This window comes from Quercus lobata, chromosome 7, assembly GCF_001633185.2.
Source record: "Quercus lobata isolate SW786 chromosome 7, ValleyOak3.0 Primary Assembly, whole genome shotgun sequence".
Lineage (NCBI taxonomy): Eukaryota > Viridiplantae > Streptophyta > Magnoliopsida > Fagales > Fagaceae > Quercus > Quercus lobata.
In genome coordinates this window covers 47,329,822-47,355,093 of record NC_044910.1, presented here as the reverse complement: position 1 = coordinate 47,355,093, position 25,272 = coordinate 47,329,822, and the positions used below count along the sequence as shown (strand labels likewise).

At 34.7% G+C, this 25,272-nt stretch overlaps 3 protein-coding genes across 5 annotated transcripts; all 3 read left to right on the top strand.

Annotated features, from left to right (window-relative positions):
- Positions 1–1,460: 1,460 nt before the first annotated feature.
- Positions 1,461–10,648, top strand: LOC115953021. Of its 3 annotated transcripts, none has more exons than XM_031070442.1 (19): positions 1,461–2,478; positions 2,623–2,691; positions 2,778–2,976; positions 3,335–3,419; positions 3,727–3,843; positions 3,970–4,038; positions 4,141–4,222; positions 4,308–4,367; positions 4,490–4,542; positions 4,622–4,791; positions 5,759–5,942; positions 6,864–6,921; positions 7,008–7,064; positions 7,147–7,395; positions 7,708–7,769; positions 8,597–8,653; positions 8,761–8,854; positions 9,013–9,153; positions 10,112–10,648. In XM_031070442.1, the coding sequence occupies exons 1-19, from the start codon at positions 1,666–1,668 to the stop codon at positions 10,196–10,198; spliced, it is 2,706 nt and encodes a 901-aa protein (XP_030926302.1). In that variant the 5' UTR covers positions 1,461–1,665; the 3' UTR covers positions 10,199–10,648. The 3 variants fall into 3 exon arrangements, with proteins under 3 accessions (XP_030926302.1, XP_030926301.1, XP_030926300.1); XM_031070441.1 differs by having other exon boundaries at positions 3,718–3,843; positions 4,622–4,788; XM_031070440.1 differs by having other exon boundaries at positions 3,718–3,843.
- A 1,533-nt stretch (positions 10,649–12,181) lies between these two features.
- On the top strand, positions 12,182–14,660 carry LOC115951348 (organelle RRM domain-containing protein 2, mitochondrial-like). Its single transcript, XM_031068562.1, has 3 exons — positions 12,182–12,455; positions 14,111–14,179; positions 14,268–14,660. The coding sequence occupies exons 1-3, from the start codon at positions 12,326–12,328 to the stop codon at positions 14,501–14,503; spliced, it is 435 nt and encodes a 144-aa protein (XP_030924422.1). The 5' UTR covers positions 12,182–12,325; the 3' UTR covers positions 14,504–14,660.
- A 699-nt stretch (positions 14,661–15,359) lies between these two features.
- On the top strand, positions 15,360–25,178 carry LOC115953225 (arginine biosynthesis bifunctional protein ArgJ, chloroplastic-like). Its single transcript, XM_031070758.1, has 17 exons — positions 15,360–15,682; positions 15,785–15,919; positions 16,055–16,178; positions 16,389–16,462; positions 16,776–16,820; positions 17,100–17,150; positions 17,251–17,319; positions 17,485–17,543; positions 17,764–17,833; positions 18,289–18,369; positions 18,455–18,541; positions 21,160–21,282; positions 21,811–21,873; positions 22,377–22,454; positions 22,529–22,674; positions 23,716–23,786; positions 24,510–25,178. Exons 1-17 carry the CDS (start codon positions 15,596–15,598, stop codon positions 24,590–24,592), a joined length of 1,446 nt encoding a protein of 481 aa, XP_030926618.1. The 5' UTR covers positions 15,360–15,595; the 3' UTR covers positions 24,593–25,178.
- The last annotated feature ends 94 nt before the right edge of the window (positions 25,179–25,272 follow it).

Genomic DNA, 25,272 nt, shown 5'->3' with positions numbered 1-25,272 from the left:
ATTAAAATTTGATAGGTTTTTTAAATGAAAAATTAGAAAGGGATAATGATAAGACAATGAATAATAATCATGACCTAAAAAATAAAACTAGGCAAAAAATTTAATGAATTTTGTAGGGAAAAAGCAATGAATAATTTCATTCCAAATTATATAGATTTGATAAATTTCAAATTAAAATGTTACCAAAAATGATAACCTTGGGAGATTTAAAAAATATAGTGGTTGAGAATTTGAAAAATATAGTTGCTAGAAATGAATAAATAAATAAAAAATTTACAAAAGAAAAAAAATTACCTAGTACTTGATTTATTGAAAATAACTTACCATATAAAAAAGAAAAGAAAAGAAAAATGATAAAGATAAATCACTCCATAGTCCACATTCTAAATACTAATTACTATTTTAAATATTTATAATCCACTTAATAATATAAAATTTACAAAAGAAAAAAAAATGAAAAATATTACCCAGTACTTGATTTCTTGAAAGTAAAGTACCATATAAAAAGAAAAAAATAAATAACTTCACATTTCACAATCTAAATACTAATTACTATCTTAAATATTTATAATCCATTAAATAAGATAAAATTTATTAAAAAAAAGTAATTTTTTTTTTTTTAGTCAATACTTGATTTATTGAAAGTAAAGTACTATATAAAAACCAAAGAATTTAGAATTAATGAATATAAATTTTTAAAAAAATATGGATAATTTATATTTCTATCTAATAATATTCTTTTAGGGTTTTATTATTTTTGGTAAAAAAATTTTTTTTTTTAGAGGGTTAAAAAAATTTAAATTTCTGCTTGCCACCTATTTAAGTTGTGACAGGTTAGTGATCCTAGACTTTTATTACTCATGGTGATGGGTCCTCAGTTTCAAGCCGCAATATATGCCACGTGGAGACACATTACAGGTCAGCTAAAGTGGGCTCCATCATGTATATCCACTTCTCTTCTCGTTGCTTCCAAAACTTCTTCCTGATTTTTTGTTACAATATAATATTTTATTCTGTCTTTTCAACTCTTTCCTACTCTTTTATCTCTCTCCCTCGAAATTAAATCTCGACCGCGAAACCAGCTTTTCGTTTCAGTTTGTTGCCGCTCAGCACGTTGCCTTTTTATCAATTTCGTTTTCTTTTACGCTTTCCTTTTTCCCAAACACAAACACAAAAACCCTAATCCTATCAAATCGCGCGCTATATTCTTATTTGGATCTCTGGCTTTAGAACCAAAAAGCTTTCGTTCTTTTCGCAAATCTCAGATCTGTAAGATTCAAACTTCACTCCAAGGCCCTTTGTTTTTCTCGATTTGATTTCTGTTTGCAGATTTGGATTTATTCAAAGCTTAAGGTAATTTTTTTTTTCTTTTCATTATTTCAAATTAAAAAAAAAAAGCAGTTCAGGCGGTTATCGATTACAATAACGGTTTTTTAATGTGTTTGGTTTGTTTTAGGATTTCTAGCGTGGAGGTTACGAAATATATATATTTTTTCTGTTATATAGAGGACCAACGTTGAAATTCAAGTTCAAATTCAAATTCAAATATATTTTGCTTTGAGTTCACAGTTCATAATTAAGAGGGATTTTGGCTTCTCGTGCTGTTTGTTTTTGAATGCTCTCTCTCTGTTTTGCTGTTTGGGAGGAATTGAATTTTGTGGCTGAATGGGAGAGGAAGGAGCAGTGTGTTTGGATGTACTGACAATTGGAGTCAGTGAAAACGAGAACACGACGAATGAGTTGAAGCGCGATCATCAGTATCTTCTAGAAGACGAGGCGGAACCGTTGTTTCCAAACAAGAAGCAAGCGAAGGAGGTTTCGAACGAAGACATTCGGTCAGAAGTTTCGAACCCCAACACTTGTTCGCCGAAGCAGAACGGGTCTAGTAGTGTTCAGGAATTCACTAGCCAATCACTTGGACTTGGGAATGGGAATGGGAGTAACAACCAGGTGGAGTGCGGTGAAGTCACCTCCACATGTTTGGGAAGTAACTCGAGTTCGAGTTCAGACGAGGCATTGAGCCACGACGACGACAATGACACTTCTCACGATGCTGATGCCTCCGCCTCTGCCTCCGGTGCTGTTGAGACGTCCCGGGTTGTGATGGAAATTCCCAAGGATGTTCGGTCTACTGGAATAAGAAAAATCACGTTTAAGTTTAGTAAAAGAAGAGAGGACTATGATAACCAGTCGTATGCTTCGGTGGTGTCTCAGCCAGAGACTAATGGGGTTGCTATTGGCATGTCATATGGAGTCCATTTTGAACAAGATTATTCGACGGAGATGATTGATTCTGGTAGGGTCATGGTAGAAAGCACGTATGGGAAGGAGTACCTCGGACCAAGAAAATCGGGTTTTGGTAGTTCTAATAATGAGTTCAATGTGTCTGAGAAGGTTGTTCCTACGAATGTCAAGAAGCTGTTAGCTACTGGTATTCTTGATGGGGCTCGAGTGAAGTATGTTTCTACTTCGGGGAAGGTAAATTGTAGTTCTATATAATTTTTTATTTTGTTGGTATGTTACACGTGTGCAATTGGGTTTTGAATCCGCAATCTCATTGGGTCGTTGTTGAAAGTTTTATATTTGTTTGGGATTGATATGTTGTTTTTAAATGGTTGTCAGATAGAGCTTCAGGGAATCATAAATGGCGGTGGATATTTGTGTTCTTGTTCATCTTGTGATTTTTCGAGAGTAAGTCGTGCAGTTTTAATTGTTTCTGGTTACTGGGGCCTTTGTTTGGTGGTGGTGATTAATGGTTGATTGAATGGTATGAACAGGTTTTAAGTGCCTATGAGTTTGAGCAGCATGCTGGTGTCAAGACCAGACATCCAAATAATCACATATACTTGGAGAATGGGAGGCCAATTTATAGTATTATACAAGAACTGAAGACTGCACCACTCAGCATACTTGATCAAGTGATAAAGGATTCGGCCGGATCATCTGTCAATGAGGAGTTCTTCCAGCTTTGGAAAGGTGATGACTGTTATTTGATCTTTTAAATTGTTTTATTTGGAATCTGCCTCAAATGGCACTTCCTTCCCTCACAAGTGTTGGTCGAGGGTGAGGTGTTATGGTTTCAAACCCACTAGGTTCATGTGACCGTGTGTGACTTATGAATAATATAAAAAAAAATCATTTAAAATGGTTTTTTTAGTTACATATGAACTAATGAACCAAAAGAGGAGAAGAAAGGGGGGGGGGGGATAGGTTGCATATATATACTTGTAATGAGAACTTGAATAGGAAAAGAGAGAAGTTGAAGAAAACAAATGTTGTGTGTCTATTCTTTTATGGTCTTGTTCAGACTTTGAGGTTCTTTTGTACCCTGCAGAAAGTCTTCAACAGAGTGATGGAAAGGTTGAATCCAATCGAAATTATAACCGCAAGCTTCCTCCGTTGCTTCATTCACATATGAGGTAAAACATTATTAATCTCCATTTGTGGGTGCAAGGTCTGCTGCCCTTTGGATTGATCCACAGGGCTTGGTTGGTTTGGTTCATGTAGAGCAAAGGAATTAATTTATCTACTTGTAGATATTTGTGGAAGACACCATCAATTTGCATGAAGTTTGTGCATGATTTTATTAAGCCTAGATTCTAGTTGTTTTCTTGATTGTGTTTTTGGTGATTTCTAATTTTCTTTTTGGGCATGGCAACTGAACTTGTTTATGATTAATTATTTGGGTTAACAATGTTGCTTTCTTGAAACTTCTAGCTACTCCAGTCCAGCTTTTGAAGAAAGTGTTAGCCCTGCTTCATGTTCCTTTGTGCAGAACAACCATTTTGAAAGGAAAATGTATATGAAAGAGGCCTATGAAGAGCAGAAATATGCAATGAAAAAGTATGCCCTCTCTCTGTTTTTCTCCATACATTTCTCATTCAGTAATCTACATTCTTCTTCACTAAATTGATTTATTGAACCATGTGTCGTTCTGTTTTGGACGCCAACATTATACGTGTTTTGTAGACCAAACTCCTATGTTTCTAGCTCAATTACACAACAGAAGAAAACTACTGATGGTGGCACTAGGAAAAGGTATTTGTTTTCATCTTCTACTATGCTTCTTCCCAATTTCAATAGGATGTTTATTAATGGGGTTTATACTTGCTTACTTGGGGAGTTTTCTTGAATTGGCAGGGATAATGATCTACACCGGTTGCTTTTCATGCCAAATGGACTTCCAGATGGTGCTGAATTGGCTTACTATGTCAAAGGACAGGTATTGAAATATTTTAGTGTTGGTGATTGGTTCTTGTTATGGTGGATGTTCTGCTGATGTGGTTCTTTATTCTTGTCTTTTACAGAAAATATTAGGCGGCTACAAGCAGGGGAATGGTATTGTCTGTGGATGCTGTGACAGAGAGGTATGATCATTGAGTTGTATAGACCACATCAAGTTTTGAAATGTGCATTGCATGCTTGTTTACCTGTTTCTCCCTCCCTCTCTCTATTGCTTAGCAATACTATCACTTGTACCTGTGAACAGATTAGCCCTTCACAGTTTGAAGCACATGCTGGAATGGCTGCCAGGCGTCAACCGTGAGTAGTCTTTAAAGTACTGTGATTCTTGTTTGAGTTAGTTTGCTGTAATGTAATTAGTTTATATGTCTTATTGCAGGTACCGCCACATCTATATCTCTAATGGTTTGACACTCCATGATATAGCTATTTCATTGGCAAGTGGACAAAACCTTACCACAGGTGGCAGTGATGATATGTGTGCAGTGTGTGGAGATGGGGGGGATTTGATTGCCTGTGATAGATGCCCACGGTCTTTTCATGCAGATGGTACCTAGCTTCTGATTTTCTGTTTGCTTTATGCTTGGATTTAGTTGATGTTAAAGATCATTGTGTGTTTGGATGAGCTTACTTTCATCAGTTTGTTTTATTTATTGTGCAAAAGTGCAGCTGTACCTTAAAAAGGTGATGCTTTGAAAAGTTGTACATTCTCTTCAAAAATGAAAATAAGTTGTACATTATGTGTGAGTTTAGATAGCATTGAGAATGAAATTTTCAGCTGCGTTTGGCATTTTGTGTGGGTCCCGTGCACTATTCATAAGACCCGTAAGTACAAATTTTAGCAAATTTTTCTTTAAAACTGAGTCTCACGGCACTGTTCATACATTTAAAAATTATTTTGCTATAGTGTTTTCAATTTTCAGTAATAAGCGGTATTCAAATAGACCCTATATGTGTTAGCTTTCCATATGTGTTATATTGGTTTCTCAATTTTGTTTGAAGTTTATTAGGTACACTTGAATTATGCATAAAACATAAAGGCTACCTTATCTTTTCATACTATCTTGCCTCACATCTTTCTTCAGCTTTATCTTGCACTAACAGGACATATAACTTGACTCATATTGCTTCCACTAGATAATGAATGGTCTTTGTTTTACATCGAGGAGTCTTTGCAATCCAATATTGCCAGCCCAATTTCTCAGAGATGAATACCTTATTATATCATTTCCAATTACCTTAAAAAGACATTTGTATATAGAAAAAGACCTTAGAAAGACATGTCAGCTTCTTCTTCTTTTATATGTATATGTGTGTGTGTGTGTGTGGGTGGGTGTGTGTGTATGTATATTGTACTCTTCATTTGGATCTGAATAGAACCAAACATTATTTTTTGAACATGGTGGTGATGTTGGTCAATATGATTACTCCTTTATGTCTAAATTACTCTTAATGCTTTTTCGGCATACAGTTTTCTTTCAATTTTGTTTCAGCTGGATTTTTTTTTGTGTTGCAGCTTGTTTGGATTTAGAGTGTGTTCCTGAAGGTGATTGGCATTGTCCAAATTGTATAGAAAAACCTGGCCCTGGCAGAAAATCTGCTGCTGGAGAATCCTCAAGTCTTGTGAGACCAATTGTTATACGGTTGACACGAGTTGTCAAAGCACCTGAATCTGAATATGGTGGTTGTGTTGTTTGCAGGTTGGTTGCTCTAATTTATAATTTGTTATCCCTGAAAATAGCAAAATGTTGTTTGTTATTTTTTATTTGGTTATGTGAGAAGATGATACACAATTTTTTGTGACTTGGTGCCAAATGTGGTCTTGGTAATATAGTATCTCTGACATTCTTTGACTTGATTAAATTGTTTGGCATCTGAGAGAATCACGTTTAAGATGTGATTAACCTTATATTTCCCCTTTGATGTGTAGTGGGTGATTGAAACAGATTTATCCTTTGTTTTTCCTGTTTTTGTTTTCATTTATGTGCTATTTTCAGTTTACACAAGGGAGTTTTATTTTTCTTATCCTATTCTTTCCAAATAAAAAATGCTTCCTGTGCATGTCTTTGTGGATTTGTGGTCTTTATTTTTCTGGTTCATCTCATCTTCTTTATCTCTCTTCCCCCTGCTAGATACTTTTTTACTTTGTAATTGCTTGGGAAGGGGTTCTTATCAACCTGTTATTAATTTCAGCACTTGGTCATTATCGTCCTACAAAGTTCTTGAAAGAATTTTTTGGTGATTGGGAGCAGGTGCAGGGAACTAATGGAATAAATGTGGATTTAAATCAATAATGTTGGGTGGAAAAATGGATACATGACAGAGCAATGGGTTAACTGTTTTTAAAATGTTATAGATTAGTTGCTTATGTTTTGTGAATGGACTGGATTATTTAGCCCTAATGAAGGGGTACCTATCAAAGAAGAAAAAACTAGTAAAGAAGGGGCTTCCTCTTGGTGGAAGATCTGTTTTTGCCTTTTGAAGCGGAAGTTTCTTTTATTCATTTGTTTTCTTGTTTATGTTGATTAGTTAGCATTATATTATGTGCCAGTGATGCACTTCCTCTTTTGATTTTATAATTAGGCTAACCAACTGTTCGACAATTTTTGTTTTGTTCCTAGGGCTCATGATTTCAGCGTCGCTAAATTCGATGAGCGAACAGTTATGCTCTGTGACCAAGTATGGCTTTCATTTTCCCCTTAAGCATGCAAGCATCAATTTTAGTATTGATAATTTTTTTAGCCTAACTCTTTATTTCTGTTTAGTGTGAGAGGGAGTTCCATGTCGGATGTTTGCGAGACAGTGGGCTATGCAATTTAGAAGTAAGTTTGGGAACCTTGTAATAGTTTTTTCTTATAAGGTTTGTTAAAGGGGCTTATATATTTTCCTTGAATCATATCTCAGGAACTCCCCAAGGATAAGTGGTTCTGCTGTGATGACTGTGATAAGATCCATGTGGCTCTACAGAATTCAGTTTCCCATGGAACAGAGACAGTTCCTGCTTCATTGTTTAACATAATAAACAACAAGCATGTAGAGAAAGGATTATTTATTGATGGGGATGCAAATGATGTTCAGTGGCAAATTATGAGTGGAAAAAGTCGCTATCCAGAGCATCTACCCTTGCTTTCAACAGCTACTTCTATTTTTCGAGTAAGTTGTTTATATACTGTGTTGGATCCCAACTTGTTCTCTTAACAAAACAGTGATATCTTGTGAAAAGAGTCACTCGGAACCTTGATTGATAAAATGTGATGATTATGAACCAAATTTTCCCCATTGTTGATTATCTGCTTTTAAAGTCTTGTTCGATGAAAAATATTTTAGTTGTTATTCCTTTTTCCCCATTGCTGTTAAATCTTATAATTGTGTGTTTGTGTTTGGAGAACTTGGTTATACGATAGTTATTGGAGTTATTAATTGTTATCCTCTTTTGACTAATTTTTTGTCCTATATTTTTGCCAGGAGTGTTTTGACCCTATTATTGCAAAATCGGGTCGTGATCTAATTCCTGTTATGGTCTACGGGTAAGTAGTATTTGACATGTGCTTATTACACTGCCTTTTGTTTTCATTCTTCTCTCGTGGGTGTGTGTGTGCAGAGTGTGTGTTTTGCTAGCATTTTATGATGGTTTCCATAAATATTTTGTGATAGTTGAAGTGGCATTTACTTACCCCAAAAAGAGTTGAGGTGGCTAAATGTATGACTCTGTTGTAAATGTGGGACTAGTTGGTGAGACGAATATAGGCATTTCTGTTGTAAATGTGGGACTAGTTGGTGAGAAGAATATAGGCATTTGGTTCTTGTACTAGGCTACTAGCATATGTTTTGTTTAACGGTTGATGTGTGAGACATTATATTTTGGAACACTATTATATAGCAGGTATTGTGGGTACCTATCTTGCTATTTCACTGATGTCAAACAACCTTTTTTTTAATACTCTCCTAGGTCTTATGAGCAAACACATTATTATGGCTACTACTATCAGATGTGGGAAAGTTAAATAATGTTCTTTATTATTCGATGTTTTAGAAGCAAAAGAAATTTACCCATAAAATTATCTTTCGTTAACCAGGATGATTTAAAAATAAAAATAAAAAAAATAAAATACCTTTTTGAATATTGCATTTAAACACAGGAATATTCTAATTACCCTTTTTTTCCTTATCTAACCTTAACAATTTATTTAGCATTTCATTTAAACACTGCAGTTAGGTCCATTTAAACAATTTGTTTAGAAATTCTAATTGCATGCTTGGGCCTAATATTAAACTTCTTATGACTTTATTTTGAATGTTTGGTTATTCTGGCAATTTCCATAATGTGTTTTTATTTTTCTTTTGTATTTTGCAGGAGAAATATATCTGGGCAAGAGTTTGGAGGAATGTATTGTGTTGTTTTAATTGTGAAGTATGTTTCTTTCGTGGCACAATGTTGATATTGTTTCTGTTTAGGGTTCTTGAGATTATTCTAGACATTTCAATCATCATATGTTTAATGGTTTAATGCATGCACAGGTCCGTTGTTGTATCAGCTGGTCTTCTCCGAATTTTTGGCAGAGAGGTCGCTGAGCTTCCTCTAGTGGCTACCAGTAGAGAACATCAAGGAAAAGTCAGTACTTTCTCAGTTTCATGTTGTTTTTTAAATTTGCTATGTTGTAGATGTTAATATTGCCCCCCCACCCCCTTTCTTTCCCTCCTTTTCCTGAATATTACATGTTTTTTATGGGTAATCTTATGATTTGTTTTTTATTGTATTTTTATTTTTAGGGTTATTTCCAAGCATTGTTTTCATGTATAGAGAGGTTGCTGGTTTCCATGGATGTGCAAAACCTGGTGCTCCCTGCTGCTGAGGATGCTGAGTCAATTTGGACAAAGAAATTAGGCTTCAGAAAGATGAGTGAAGAGAGAGTAAGTGAATTCTGTGACAGTGGACTCATACAGATTAAAAATATATATTTACCTGATTTTTTTTTTTTTGGGACAAATTAGTTATTAGTCATCTGAATGTCAGACAACTTTAAGAGGGGAAAATATATATATATATATATATATTTATATAAACAGAAAAGAATGAAACAGTCATCTGAACAGGTTAAAGAACACTGAGAAAACATTAAGCTGCCTTTCCTTTTTTGATCGGTAAGTGAAAGAACCATGGGACTTCAACCCATGACCCTGTGCACCATCTCATTCTTGTGGAGGATGGAGGTGCTGTTTAGCCATGGAGCTGTGCACAATAAATAGGATAAGTTACATTTTAAGCCCCATAGGGGTGATTTCAAATTAAGTTATTTACTTTCAGAAGTTTCATTACATTTGCAAAAAGTTTCAATTGAAACTTTACACCCCTTAAAAAAAGCAACACTTTGTGATTATTGAACAAGTGTCTATTATATATGATTGTTATTTAATCCATTACGTATAGTGTCATTTTATATAAGTACTTTATTTATTTATTTACAACATCTTGTGTAGTGGGTTTATGGTTTGAGTTGAAACTTTTATAAATTATAGGGTTTATTTGAATCTTCTAACAATATGGGGTTTAATTTGAAATCACCCCTAAATAAAAAATATAATTTCCCCAATAAATAACATGTACAAAGAAAAGGAGAAACTTTGGGAAAATGTCTGAATGTTTGAAGGGTCTGATTAAGTTCCCGTTTTAGAGATCTGTATGACATGAGTGTCTATTGTCTAGTTTTTTTTCATTGCCCATTAGTTAATAAAATATGATGGTGGACGTATTTTCTTTTTAACATTATAGTCTTATTTAGAATGGTATTGAACTTCATATTCCATCTTGATGTTGGTAAATAGTGAATGTGAAACAATTATTGACTGATAAATATATTTTACTGGCTAGTTGTCGAAGTATATGAGGGAGGTCCAGCTGACAATTTTCAAGGGAACAGCAATGCTAGAGAAGGCTGTGCAGCAAAGAATGGAGTGATAGCTTCTCCAAGTCCAAAATGACTCCGTCAATGAAGATGGGAAGACTTATTCATTAATTTTTGTATAAGTGATTCTATTTTCATGTATTGGTGCTGCTATTTTGTTTTTGGCCAGCAGCCAGCTACATTGTTTTGTTCTTGTACAAACTAGGAATGAGAACTGAGTAGAGTGGAGTAGAGTGGGGGAGAAGGGAGTGTTAAATAAATGAAAAAAAAAATAAAAAGAAAAAATAGTAGAAAGAAAGAAGGGAAGAGGTGGAAGTAGAACAAGAAAAACAGTGCATGCTAACCTTTTATTGCGCATGCATGCGGTAAATTTTATTTTTGTATTATTGAAACTTTGCTTCTTTTTTTATTTTTATTTTTCCCTCTAGTTCCATATATGTACAAAAATGTCTATCAAAAACTCAGTTACCCTTTGTTCAGGAAGAAAGTTGATTTAGTTGGCTTTATTTATCAAAAAAAGGAAAGAAAAGTTGATCTAGTTGGCATTATCGTGTACTTGAAGATCCTGATAAAGGGAAAGCTATTTTCTTGTAGAAGTCAGATTGTTGTTCATATTTATATAAATCTTATTTTCGGTTTACATTTTTGGCCTTCAAGCTGCCTGTTTTTTTTTTTTTTTTTTGAGTGATAATGTATAAGCCTTTTTAACACCCAACAAAAAAGCAAAATGAAAATTAAACCTGTGCAAATTATTGGGTACTCTATTAGCATAGTAACATGGAATTTTCTATTAACAAAAGCAAGTCTCTAAACCAAAGATCCATCAGTATACTCTTTTAGACCTCAAATCAACAACTCTGCACTCGAAATACTTTGGGTCCCCTTAAGCCAAGACAAATCAAAGCAACAATTGTTAGCCAGGATAGTGGAGCACATCTAAGATAAGGTAAAAGGTGGAAGAAAAGGATTATATCACAAGCAGATAAGTGTTTTTGATTAATAGTTTAAAACCGAAAAGAAAAGTATGGAATGTCTATCTAAATTGATAATGAAGGAGTGGAAATGCATTGTCTTTCCTAGGGATCCATTTCTCTCCGTAGGCAAAGAATTTTAGCACTACTAAAATAAAGCCAATTCCATGTTGTCATAGGTTTTTATCCATATCGAGAAATAGATTGAAATTCTAGTATATAAAATTTTTTTTTTTTTTTTTTTTTAAAAAGTGGGAGAAGGATCAATACATCTCACAAAAAAAAAAAAAAAAAAAAAAATACATCTAAGGGTTCACAAAAAGGAAAAAAAAGAAAAAAGAAAAATTATGTTACACATACACTAATATATGTTGGAAATTGAGATAAGTTGGAAAGTGCCAACTGAATTTTACAGCAATACATTTCCCAAATTTGGCCTTCTATTATGCGGCTTTTAGCAGTAAAATTCGGCCCTTAATGTCACAACAATTCTCCAATGATATTTCATTTGCTACAACAATCTCCTATTAGTCTAAAACCAACAGACTTACTAAGGTTATAAATATATATATATATATATATATATATAACGAGTGTCTTTACAGCAATAGTTAACAATCTATTTTAGGAAGATTTTGACACTTTTATGAGAAATGAAAAAAAACTATCAAAACATTAATTTTTTTTTTTCCATAAAAACTTTCTTTAAATAAATTGTTAATCAATGTTCTAAAGTATCCGTTAGCATTTCTCATATATGAAAGTTTCGCTGTAAATTGATAGATAACTATTATATAGGAAAGCTTTTCTTGTATTTTTGGGTAATATGAGAGAATGGATGAACCATTAAGATATATATATATATATATGTATGTATGTATTTATACACACACTCGGTTTCATATTTATTTTATGACAATATACACTTTTTTTTTCACATATGTCCAAGAGTGCGTAATAGACTACTGAAAAAAAGAAAAAAAAAAAAGCAACAACATCAAAGGGTTCACAAAACAAATGAATAACATTCGACGTTTGAGATTGGTTGATTGCACATAGTACTTACTATCAGTCGTGACTCACTAGAAGATTCTCTCACACTCACACATTTCTCATTCCAAGTTCCAACCTTCCTGTCCTATCGAGGGTTTTACTAGGGTTTTGCGGATCCTCTAAAACCCAAATCAATATCATTCCCAAATTCCTACAATGGCCTTCGTCTCTGGCATTCGACGCGTTCTTGGTGGAGGATCTTCCACTGCGTCTTCGATTCTTCAATCTCACTACACTTCCATTCGTTTCAATACTACTCTTACTTCCCCTAAGCTCTTTATCAGCGGTACGTCTCATTCACTCTTTTCTAAGTTTGCTTTTCGTTTGGTTCCCGGGAAAATTGTGCGGTAAATGTTACAAAAGTGAGTCTATATTTGATTTGGTAATCTTGGGTCATCCATTTTAGACCAGTTTTCTAATTTTTATTTTAAATAGATATATCTCTTTCTTGCTCCCATTTTCCCAGCAATCAAATGGGAAATTCTTGTTTCTTCTGGGTGATTCTTTTGAGGTTGAAATGTCTTTTGCTTGTGCTTTAGCTTTAGCAGACTAATCAGTAATCAACCGGTTGTAATTTTCATTTCAAAAAAGTGAGTTAGCAATTGTGCAATCTGTTTTCTAATTATTATTTTTGTCTCGGTTTTGTAGCATTTAGAATCTTATGTATTTCAGAGCTCTGAATTTTAAGCTCAATATCAAATAGATCATTATTTTGCTTGAATAGCTGTAACGAAAGTAATTTCAAATTTCTTTTCGTTTTCGGGTTTCTAAAATGAAAGTGGGTTGATTCATTTTGAGCTGAAATTTAAAGTATAGATCATTTGATTTTTTATTTTATTTTTTTGGGGTATTCAAATTACCTGGATGACGCTACTACTTGCCAATTAAATTGATCTCTAGGTAAATGAAGGCGAACCAATGTAGTCAAGAAATTGTTGATGGATCTTGTTCGTGTTTTAGCAGCGATGCTCATTTAAATTAAGAATTCTAAGCTTGTTAAAAGTAAGGGATATGTATATTTATTTCTGATAAAAACAAGTGGAAGTATTCACAGTATCTGCCTGATCATGTTTGCAGGTGCTTAGTTCTCATAAGTCATAACACCGTCTGTCCTTTGTCACTTGAATGTAGAGCTTGGTTTATTGTTCAAGGAAATATTATCATACCTTAGGATGGTGTAGATGATTGTTGCTACTTAAGATCACTGACATTTAGGATAAATATTTATCAATCTTCATTCATCTCAAATCCCATTTTATAGCTAGTGCCACCAATTAGAGAATCTAGGTATGGAACCATCTAAGTTAGTTCTAAAATCAAAGGTGTGATTGTGTGAATAAGTTAGTCATAAATTTTATTTTCCAAGAGGTGGATCTTAAAATCTAACATTTATTTGTTTGTTTATTACATAAGTATAAATTTCTTTAAATGCATTACGATTTGTTGGATGTTTATGGGTTTAAAGGTGGGTGAGACAGGTTGAGCATGGCCCAGTAGTAACCATACTGCTTGGCTTTACCCCCCAATAACTTGAGCTGGGTGCATCTTCCCTGCCAACCTGACATATCTGCTCAAAATTTGGCAATTGCTATCAAACTAGCGCTGGAGAAGCAGTATAAGGCTTGTAGTTAGTACAAATGGATTCTGCACACATGGACAGTTGATATTTCTTTTCTAATTCATCTTATGAGGTTATCAACTTATCATCAGCTTATGTAACTTACTGGTTTCTTACATTATTAAAACTAATGTATTTTATCATAATGGCATCAAGGGTTATGGAATAGTTACTGTATTAGTAGCAATTTTATTGCCTAGTGTCTCTTCTCAAGGATACGTAAAACAGACTGAAGATAGTGGGCGTCTACCTACAATTTACAATTTACCCGAAATTCTTATTTTGAAGCATGACTGTCTTTTATCCTTGTGTAACAAAAACAGGTCTTTCCAGACTTACAACAGATCAAAAGCTTCAAGAGGCATTTTCTCCTTTTGGCCAGCTTGTTGATGGTAAAAGGCAAACATATTTTGGTTATATTTCTTCCTTGCATCCTTCCTTATTCTTCCACTTTGACCAACTGGCTTAATGATTCTGCAGCAAAAGTCATAACTGATAGAGCCACTGGAAGATCAAAGGGGTTTGGGTTTGTTTCATATGCAACCATAGAAGAAGCTGAGAAGGCCAGAGAAGGAATGAATGCTAAGTTCTTGGATGGATGGGTTATTTTTGTTGACCCTGCCAAACCAAGGGAGCCCAGACCTCCACCTCAGCCACAGCAAGAGCCTTCCGAAACTGGTTTCAGAACAAACAGGACTGTTGGATGGTGTGGATGAATGTATTAGAAGCTGTAGTGGATCTCATTGGGATATGAGGACTGTTTGAGACTATACTACACATTATTAGCCAATATACATGTTGAATTGGTGAAAATGGAACACTATTGCATTAACCATTGAGAAAAATGAAACTTTTTGACCTTTTTTAATTCAATGCATAGTTGGTTTATTGCTATTAGCCTGTTAGGCTTTGTTATTCATTGTGTTGCTAAAATTTTGTTTACGTGGTATGGAACTTGCTGTGACTGGTTCTTAGGATTCTGACTTCAAATTCAGTTGAAATGCACTGAATCTCAGAAGGCCCTCTAATGTTTTCCCAGGGTACCTATATCGACACTGAAAAATGAATAATAGTTCAATGTCTGTTGACACAACCAAGTCCTTTTACCTTCAAAATTTTCCATGGGTTGAATTGAGAGGGATCCCATGATTCCCATCAGGTTGTCAAAGGCCTCTCTCTCTCCAATCTAGGTTTTTTGTTTTTGTTTTTGTTTTTGTTTTTTTTTTTGAATCCGAGTCGGTAACAGAAATAGTTGTTCCAAATTTGTTTAAGCTGATGTGTAATTGTTTGATAATGAAAATGTTGGTCATATCACCAGTAAGACTCATTTTTTTAACTTAAGACCAATAGAAAATTTTGGGTACTAGTTACTTCAACTGGTAAAGGATTTTGTTGTCAAATTAGTGTAACGATAAAAAAAAACAATTATTATAATAAGGGAATGTAATAATAAAACTCTCTCACAAAGGTAAAAAAAAAAAAAAGGCAGATAGAGAATTAGAGATTAATTAAAATTCAATAAAGCTATGAAAGCTAAATCCCAAAGAACCCATAAGTGATCTTAAGAAATTTTGTTGGTTTTTTTGTAGCATAGAGAGAGAAGTGAGGCTACTTAGTTGGCAGAGGGTCTCAACTTCGTCTTTCAACCTCGGAAGGTGGTGAACTGGTCTGAACAATTTTTGTCACCTTCCGAGGTTGTCACACTCGTCTTTTTTTTTTAAAAAAAAACGCCTACAAATAAGAAAAAAGAAACAAAACCCTTCGGCTTTACTTAAACCCAAACAATACTTTTACAGTCGCAAACAAACATGAATAATCTGTGTCTATATGCTCCTCATTCTCACTGCGTCTCCATGATGAAACTGCCGCCACCACCACCACTAAGTGCTCCAAAGGTCAGTGTCACTCTCTCACATTGTAATATTCGCCTCAACAATCTGTTTGGTTGCTAAGAAAATTTTAAAAATAGTTGAATAAAGGAACTGTATATATCTCAGTCACAGATTTGGAGCTCGTTTAGTTCGTCTCAGAGGGAATTCAAAGTACGTGCTGTTTCAACCACTGGGAATATTGACGCCTCCAATTACATTCCAAAGGCGCCGATTTTTCTCCCCGAAGGCCCATGGAAGCAGGTGGTCATTTTTCTTTTCTTTGTTTGGGAAACATAATTTGCATATATTTGTCAAAAAAGTACTTTTTGAAAACATATTTATAAAAAAAAAAAAAGCATTTGAATGTCACTGGTAAAATATGTAATCAATGTGTAGATTCCTGGGGGAGTTACTGCCGCAGAGGGATTCAAAGCTGCCGGTATGTATGGCGGTTTGCGTGCTAAAGGCGAGAAACCTGACCTTGCCCTTGTCACTTGTGATGTGGATGCCACATCTGCAGGTTAGCTAGCTTTCATGTTGCTAAGCAAATTTAGTTTCAATCATTTTTATGCTTTTGTTTTGTAGTAAAACTTATTTTTTTCCAGTTGTTTATGGTCTTAAAGTATTTTTCTTGAGTTGTGTGCACTTGGAACAATATTGGCTCTTTGAGAATTTAAGAAAGGAAAGGATTTGATTGGAGATACTGTTTCATGTCAATATTTATTTATAGGGGCGTTTACAACGAATGTGGTTGCTGCTGCACCAGTGTTATACTGCAAGAAGGCGTTAGACATTTCAAAAACGGTACTCAACTCCTTTTTCTGTCAACCATAAATCAATAAAGGGAGGGATGAACTTGTAGTTAGCATGAATTTTAGATATTATTATGATTATTATTTGTTTCTGGCTAGATTATACTTTCGACAATACTTTGTTTTAAAGGGCTTGCTACCTTGAACATTTGATGTATAAGTTACTCATTCAACACATATTTTGCCATAGTATGGCCTATAAATCAAAATAGGGATTTTTTTTGTGGTTGCTGTTCAGATTTTTTATTATTATGTTTTCAGTTTCTTATCTATCTGCTAATGACTCAATTTCGGCAACTCATCAGGCACGTGCAGTGTTAATAAATGCTGGCCAAGCCAATGCAGCAACGGTAAGATATCTGAGTATATTGATGCTTTGGTTGTATATTCCTGTCCAGTAACTGCATAGTTTCAGTCAAAATGTGGTACAATACCAAAGTTAATTGTTGTTCTCCCCCCGGGGGCACTGAGGCCATGTCTGTGCAAAGACTAGGGGTTTATTCAAGTCAACCACATTATTTGCTGTCAGCCTGTTACTTTGAGAGATTCATTGAATAGGGGGAAAAATGTCGTTGCTTTGAGTGTGAATCAAGTCTTAGGTGGCTAAATGACCTACCAATGATGTCCAGGGTGATGCAGGATACCAGGATGTGATAGAATCTGCCAACATGCTTGCTGAGGTATGCTACCTTCAGAGTCTGAACACTTCATTCCCATCGTTGTGGTTGTGCAGGTTCAATTTTTTCTTGCTAATTAGACTAAGAATATTCTTTGCTGCAGCTACTTCAAAGGAGACCAGAAGAAGTGTTGATTGAATCCACTGGTGTAATTGGTCAAAGAATAAAGAAGGTAACTTGGTGACCTTATGTATGTTATACTGATCACATTGATGTGCACCATGTGTGTCAAATAGACCAGCTAAAATTTTTTGCCACAATTTCTTTTGCCAGATTAATAACATGCCCTGTCGCTTTCAATGTTTTACATATAATTGATACTCTAATGCATATGCAGGAAGCACTTTTAAAGTCACTTCCAAAACTAGTTGCTTTGCTCTCATCATCAACTGAGGGGTAATGCTCATGCTTTCTTCATTTTTGTTTGTGTTATTGGCGTTAATCCATGTTTATGAAGGCACCTGCTTGTCTATGTTTTCTACTTCCAATCTTCTATGTTGATTTTTTCTATTGTATCGAAAAATGTATAAGCTTCAAAAGATCTCCTTGATAGGTTGTTTAGTCTCCTATGTCATGTTTATTAAAACATTCTTGAATATTATCAGCACATGTGCAGGGCAGATTCTGCAGCAGTGGCAATCACAACGACTGACCTTGTAAGCAAGAGCATTGCAATTGAATCTCAGGTGTGCAAGTACTTGTTTTCTGTGTCAATTTGCATGCATATGTGTTACCGTTACAAATTTAAACCAATGATTATCAGCATGCATATCTTGAGAGGTAATTGTGCTACTTGCTTAAATGAGGCATTGAATATGGATACTGGATCAAGGACCAAACAGGAGCAACTCTTGTTGGTTTCTTGATTTCTAATGCATAATTGGTGACTCTTTAGAGTTTAATAAGGACAATATCTAATGTTAAAGAAAATGGTTTGTTTCAGCAATGGGCTGTATCTTGTCAATAAAAAGCAATAAGCAAGTTAACATCCTTCCTTTGTAGAAAATGTTGTTGTATAGAATAGCCTTATCTCAACCTTACAGAACTTGCATCCCAGGAAATTAGGATTCTTCTATATTATTACTCTTGGAAATTTAACTTCCTGCCAAAGACAGGCCTTTAAAAGTTATAAATTCCTCAGGTTGGAGGGAGAACAGTAAGAGTTGGGGGAATGGCAAAAGGTTCTGGGATGATCCACCCAAATATGGCTACCATGCTTGGTGTATGTATCCTCATGGTTCTCCTGCAACTTTTGTGGGAAGCATACATTTCTTTTCCATTCCTTTATATTGCTTTATGTGTTCCAGGTAATAACAACTGATGCCCTGGTTACAAGTGATATTTGGAGAAAGATGGTGCAGATTTCTGTAAACAGGAGTTTCAACCAGATAACTGTATGGAATATCATTGCTTTAATCCCGTCTGTTTTATAGGATTATTGACTTGGCTATCATTTTTGTAATTTTCGCTGTGCCCTCTTTTACACAGACTTCCTTTAATTTAGGTATCATAAGTAACTCTCCTCTTTTGTCTCTTGCATGTAATGAGCACCCATTTGTGAATGCAGTAATTCACACTGTAGTTAACTTTTATACCCATTTTACAGTTTCTCTTATTATCTCCTGTCAATGGGATGAACTTTACCTTATATTGGACTGCTTGATCTTTAGACGCGAATCTTTGGCCTGCACATCCTTTACCTCTCCTTAATATCAATATTTCTATATATTCTATGTGTGCATCTTTGTCTTGGTATTATGTCATATGAAAGCTCTCTGTAAATTTCATTGTCAATACAATTAATCATAATGCCAAAACAATTAAAGTTTTCCTCTCTCTCTGTGTTGTGAATTGAGAAATAAAAAATAATGTAGTCAATTCGAGATGACTAATCTCCTGAACTTGAGAGAGGAAATAGACATTTTTTTATTAATTTTCTACTTGCTTCATTCACAATTCCTAGTACATAAATACTAGTGAGGAGCTTCATCACAACCAAGTCCTAAAACATAGGATCCAATCCTACTTAAATTTAAATACAAATTGAAATTAAATCCTAATCCTCATCCTAATCTACTACATAATTTTATTAGAATTCTATTCAAATTCAAACTTCTTCAACTACTTCAGAATTATTTGCCATTTGGCCTTGGGACACAACATTCCCTTCCCCTTCAGATGAATCTTGTTCTCAAGATTCTACAACATAGAAATTAACCCTTGGTCACATTGATTGGAGAATACCCGGCCTCAGATTTTGAAGTGTTGAAGGAAAATTATGATCGTGGAGACTTGCACCAATTCTTTAACCATTTTTGTGAGCACTAGAGACAAAAATATCTTGCTTCTCATACCCTTGAACTCATTGGGAATGACAAATTCAATGTGTGGGATTGAGATCGACTCATTTGAATTCATGAAAAGATCCCTTTGATCAATCTTTTCCACTTCATTGAACCTTTGATCTTCAAACTCAATTTTTGTAGAAAGTGCACCCTCCAACATATTACTTTCTTGAATTGTTGGTGATACTTGGAGCACTTCACTTTGATTCTCCGAAATTTCATGAGATCCTTAATCTTTTAATTATTCTTTGAGTTCTAAAAGTACATTGGATTGTTTATCTAAGACCTCTATCATTTGATCCCACGAATCTTGCATCTTTGCTTCCATCCTTGCTATGGTTTTGGACATGTCCTTAGTAATATCTAACATTCAGTTGACAATCTTTGACATGCTCTCCATTCTTTGTTTGCTGGGATTGACACACTTGATAGATAGATGTGGCTTTTTTTTTTTTGGTTGGGTGTTGCAGCAGCTGCCTGGAACTACGGTGGCTGTTGTTTGCCTTGGGTTGTAGATGGTGGGATAGTGTGATAGTGTGGGATGAGAATATGACTGAATTTTTTTTTTTTTCCAAGAAACTATATGGATTTATTGGCTCTGATACCAAATGTTGTGAATTGAGAAATAAAAGATAGTGTAGTCAATTCGAGATGACTAATCTCTTGAACTTGAGAGAGGAAATAAACATTTTTTTATTAATTTTCTGCTTGCTTCATTCACAATTCCTACGTACATAAATACTAGTGAGGAGATAACCTTCATCACAACCAAGTCCTAAAACATAGGATCCAACTCCTACTTAAATTTAAATACAAATTGAAATTAAATCCTACTCCTCATCCTAATCTACTACATAATTTTATTAGAATTCTATTCAAATTCAAACTTCTTCAACTACTTCAGAATTATTTGCCATTTGGCCTTGGGACACAACACTCTCCCTCTCCTGATAAGTAAAATTGTCCTCTTTATGTGGAGTGGGGTGATGTCTTCTATTGAATGATGTGTGATCCACTTAATGTTCAGTTCTTGTTGGGGTTTGACTACTTGAACTGGAACTGAATTTGAGTACAATTGGTTCGAAAACTTATTAACCCAAATATAACCAAAATTCAAAGAAAAATGAACCAAGCCGGTAACTTCTAGATTGGGTTGGTTCAGTTCCTCTGTTCATGGTTGCTCTCCTAGTGCCCATCACGTCTGCTGTAGGTGTGTGAACTTCCAAGTTATTTACATTCAGTTGATGCTAATCAGAGGTTTAACTAATTTGTTCATTGCTCTCTTTTTTTCTTTTTCTTTTTTTCCTAATGATTATTGATTCTTTGTGTAATCAATATTTCTTCTAGTCACCACTATTCATTAACAGAAAGCTCCTCCTCTCCCCCTAATAATTTAGCCTTAAGAGAGGTTTTTGCTTCCTAGATATTTAATGAACACAATTTTGCCAGTTCACATTGATGAATATAGGCATATACATGACCTAATTTCTTATCTTATAAATATGCATATAATGTTCCTGTTCTATGAACTATATGTCCTCTTTGGCAAGCACGCTTGCTGCCATGAATGAGTACCCAAGTTTCCTTTTTGACATGGTGTGATTAATCCCACTTCTGGGACATTATGAAAGTTGTAAATATAACAGGTGGTCGATTTGGTGCAACAGGTAGATGGAGACACTAGTACCAATGATACTGTTATTGCTTTGGCTAGTGGGTTATCTGGATCAACCAGGATAGCTTCTATAGACAGTTACGAGGCATTGCAACTCCAAGCATGCCTTGATGCGGTAAGTTATGCTGCTATTAAACTATTCACTCAATCATATAAATTCACAAGTATTATTTTGCTTCTCATTGATAAAGAACTGTTTTCTGCAAAACTTGCACCAACTTTCCATTGTATTTGGATGCCTCTGTTCCCCTTCCTCCTGGTGCTAACAAAACCCTTGTATTTATTTACATCTCCTAATCCAACATTACTGAAATTTTTTTGTTCACTAAGATTGTAAAGTTTTTTTTTTTTTTTTTTTCTTCTTGTTCTATCTATCTATCTTTCTTTCCTTTTTTTTTTTTGACCAAAAAAAAAAAAAATGTAGTGTTGCACTAACTCTTTTCAATTGCTAGTGCTTTAATTTCTCAAAAATAAAATAAAATTTGTAGGGCTCAAATTTGTTCCTAGGACTTGGTCCTGCATTTTATATAATTTCATGAGAAGGGCCATAATTAGTCACGGGCCTTAAATTGTAATATTGTATGGATCTAAACCAGGTATTGAGTTCAATTTATTCGAAGTTTTATCAATTTCAAATTTTCAGGTAATGCAAGGTCTTGCCAAATCAATAGCTTGGGATGGAGAAGGAGCAACATGCTTAATAGAGGTCTGCATCTAAAGTTAATGTTATCTCTGCTTATGAGCCAAATTTGATGCTGTACATTTGCCCCATTCTATAAAATTGGACATCTAATAGTAACCTACCAAACCTACCCTTGAACACAACTATGAACAAGAAACAAGTCTCTTAGGGGAGCAATGTGAGAGGGAACAACTCTCATATCTATGAAGCAGTATCCTCTTACGTATTAATTAATTAAAAAAACAAAGAACCAGCATGATTTTTCAGAGAGAATGAAAAGGCAAAAAAATTGAAGCTTATATTTATGACTTATTCTAGTTCAAATGGCACTTCCTCCTGTAATAATGGGTTGGAGGGTGAGGTTCTGCGTTGTGGGTTAAAGATCCATTGTGTGTATATAACTTGCAAATTAAAAATAATCTTTATGACTTAATTATGATTTCAAACTCAGCAATATGCTGTGATTTTAGGGAAGTGACCGGCTGATACGTTGAAATCTTCTATCTAATTTTATCTTTGGTGTATAGGTAAGTGTGGCAGGTGCAGACAGTGAGGCTGAAGCAGCAAAGATTGCACGCTCAGTAGCATCTTCTTCACTTGTTAAGGCAGGATTTTTAAACCTGACCAACCTTCCAATTCTCACATTAGAGTCTAATCTTCTGTCAGTTTTGTTAAGCAGGCTGCTGTTTATGGCAGAGATCCAAATTGGGGGCGTATTGCTGCTGCTGCAGGCTATGCAGGGATTTCTTTCCACCAAAACAAGCTTCGAGTATTGCTAGGTGATATTCTGCTCATGGATGCTGGGGAACCACAACCATTTGACCGGTAATTCTAAGGCTTGACTTTTATGTTAAAATCTGGGGCATAACCAAGAACTAGTTCTTTTCTCTATAAGATTTGATCTTGCATATGTTTTTTTTCCCCCTCATTTTAGTTCCTCCCAGTGTACATATCTTATTTCCAATGCTCTGTGGAAGTTGATCATAAGTTTCTATTCTTATCTTTTTTTTTTTTGGTGGGGTGGGGGTGAGAGCGAAAGAGAGAATGGGCTGGTTCCTTTGATTAACTTACTGTTACCATCGGTGTGTCACTAAAATCTGGTACCTGTCACAGCACGGGGTATCATCTTGAAATTTTTCTATACAATGCTTCTTTGGTTGCTGTGTGTTAAAAAAGGCAATCAACTTTGCGATCATAGTTGCAGTTTTGAGAGCCCCAAAATGTAGCCATCATCCAAATTCCAGTGTAAACACTTTGTTTCCCAAGCTAGTTTATACCCCATGTTTTAGAACTGAATTTTTTGAGGTAGAGGACTCTCCTGTATAGATGAGTGCAGGTTTGATTCTGTGAAGGCATGCATGTTGCAGGTGCACTTTTTTTTTCTAAGAGTACGTTTGGTATGCTGTAATAGCTCCTGTAATGGAATAGTTATTCATGTGTAATAGCAATTCGATCATTTGGTTGCATCTTTATTACATGGATTAGTTATTACATTGGAATGACTATTCTTCAAATTGAAGAATAGTTATTCCTCTTTAAATTAGATGTAATAGCTATTCTTTAGTATATATAATAGGTTTTAAAATTAATATATTTCCAAAAATATAAAATTTCCTTATACATCATCTTTTATAAGTTTTCCATATGTAACAACCAAACTTATGAACAGTAATAGTTATTCCATTACAATGTCTTCTATTCCCAGTAATAAAGATTACTATTCCTAATGTAATCTACATTCAGTGTACCAAACGTACCCTAAACATTTTACATGTGCACATTGCCTTTTAAGCATGTCACTTTCTGTTTTACAAATTCTTTTCAGCTTGTACCTACAATGTATTGAGTAATTGGAGATGTTTTCAGGGCTGCAGCAAGTAACTATCTGAGGAAGGCTGGTGAAACCCACAGTACAGTTAAAATACATATATCAGTTGGTAAGCTTCTGTAGTACTCATGAAACATACAAATGCTAATTTTTCTCCCTGTTTATAGTTAAATCCAGAATTATCAAGTCCACTAAAATTAGCCAGTTAAGGGATAACCCTCCCCTAGAGGGTGGGATCCACATAATTTTGTCAAAAAGAAAAAAATATAAATGCAATTTTGCCTGCTAACCTTTGTTTACACAATGAATACTAGTATTGGTTTAGAATGTTTGTCCATAATCTGAATATTCAGACTGAATCCAAACAATTCAGTTAGGGTGATGCTTATGTCCCTGCTTAGGCTGCAGATTTGCATAGTTGTTAAATGGCTAGGACTCCTGAATTCTCTTCAAGTTAAATAACTACTATTCATTTTTAAAAAGAAGAACGGAAAACAATGTGTTAGCTCTTTGCCATTCGGTAGCTAATCTGGGCTGTATTTCTTGTGTTCGAACAAGTTGGCTAGCTGAATTTAGTATTTGCTCATTTGGGCAGCCATCTTCTCAAATATAAAGATTTAGTGCGATCTTATCATAATAAAGATTTAGTTCATAGTTGACAACTCATGTTTAGTTACCCAACAGATAATGTCTAAAAAAAGAAATTCAGAAAGATATCTGTCATCTCATATTCTCATTGCATCAGTATACTTTACTATAAATGAGCATAATGAGATTTTACATCTTTTGGTGTTAATCTTATTTAATTTCCCTCATTTCTTCTTTCAAACAGGTGATGGATTGGGAAGTGGGCAAGCTTGGGGATGTGATTTAAGTTATGATTATGTCAAAATAAATGCAGAATACACAACATAAAAGAACACTTGTGCCATCTCGTATTTATTCTCACTTCAGGATTTCCAAACAATTAAACCCTCTTTATCATATATTGATTATAGGTTTAATGTTCTGTCATTGTTGTATCTCATGTAGATCTGCTTATGCAAAACATTTTTCAACAATCAACACTTGCATGATTGCAAATAAATTTTGGAGCTCATTCCTACTATCATAAGAAAAAATTAGGAGACAGTCTAGGAAATCAAACATCTGAACTGGGGGTCTCTGGTAAAAACTCCTAATAATCACTACACGATAGTAGGAACGATAACACATTTGTGGTAAGTCTGCAACAGAAACAGAACCTCTTTTCCCCTTCCAAAGCAGCCCCGTACTTAAGTCTGAATATAAATCTCTACCTTGAAAAGGAAAAGTATCACCTACTTACAAGACTTGTGAAAGGCTTTGGATCTGGAAACACTGATTTAGTGATTTCTGGTCCTTCATTCTAGTTTAATTAGTGGGAATTGACGGGGCCAGGCTTCAGCAAAGCCATCAAAATGCTGGTTAGACTTGCATGAAAACAAGGTTCTACCTGTCTGGAAACAAAAAGGACTTCACCATATGCTTAGCACTAAGGAGGCCTCTTTCATCAAGACTAGACATGGATACAAATCTACCAACAATACAAACTTTGAAATTAATACTGCTATATA

Excerpts from the sequence above, each read along its gene's own strand:
- LOC115953021 (XM_031070440.1), top strand. The coding sequence starts at position 1,666 with ATGGGAGAGGAAGGAGCAGTGTGTTTGGATGTACTGACAATTGGAGTC. Across the intron at positions 3,844-3,969 it reads CAGAAATATGCAATGAAAAA|ACCAAACTCCTATGTTTCTA; the intron begins GTATGCCCTCTC and ends CGTGTTTTGTAG. Across the intron at positions 8,855-9,012 it reads GTAGAGAACATCAAGGAAAA|GGTTATTTCCAAGCATTGTT; the intron begins GTCAGTACTTTC and ends TTTTATTTTTAG.
- LOC115951348 (XM_031068562.1), top strand. The coding sequence starts at position 12,326 with ATGGCCTTCGTCTCTGGCATTCGACGCGTTCTTGGTGGAGGATCTTCC. Across the intron at positions 12,456-14,110 it reads CCCTAAGCTCTTTATCAGCG|GTCTTTCCAGACTTACAACA; the intron begins GTACGTCTCATT and ends TAACAAAAACAG. Across the intron at positions 14,180-14,267 it reads TTTTGGCCAGCTTGTTGATG|CAAAAGTCATAACTGATAGA; the intron begins GTAAAAGGCAAA and ends ATGATTCTGCAG.
- LOC115953225 (XM_031070758.1), top strand. The coding sequence starts at position 15,596 with ATGAATAATCTGTGTCTATATGCTCCTCATTCTCACTGCGTCTCCATG. Across the intron at positions 18,370-18,454 it reads ATATGGCTACCATGCTTGGT|GTAATAACAACTGATGCCCT; the intron begins GTATGTATCCTC and ends TATGTGTTCCAG. Across the intron at positions 22,455-22,528 it reads CATCTTCTTCACTTGTTAAG|GCTGCTGTTTATGGCAGAGA; the intron begins GCAGGATTTTTA and ends TTTGTTAAGCAG.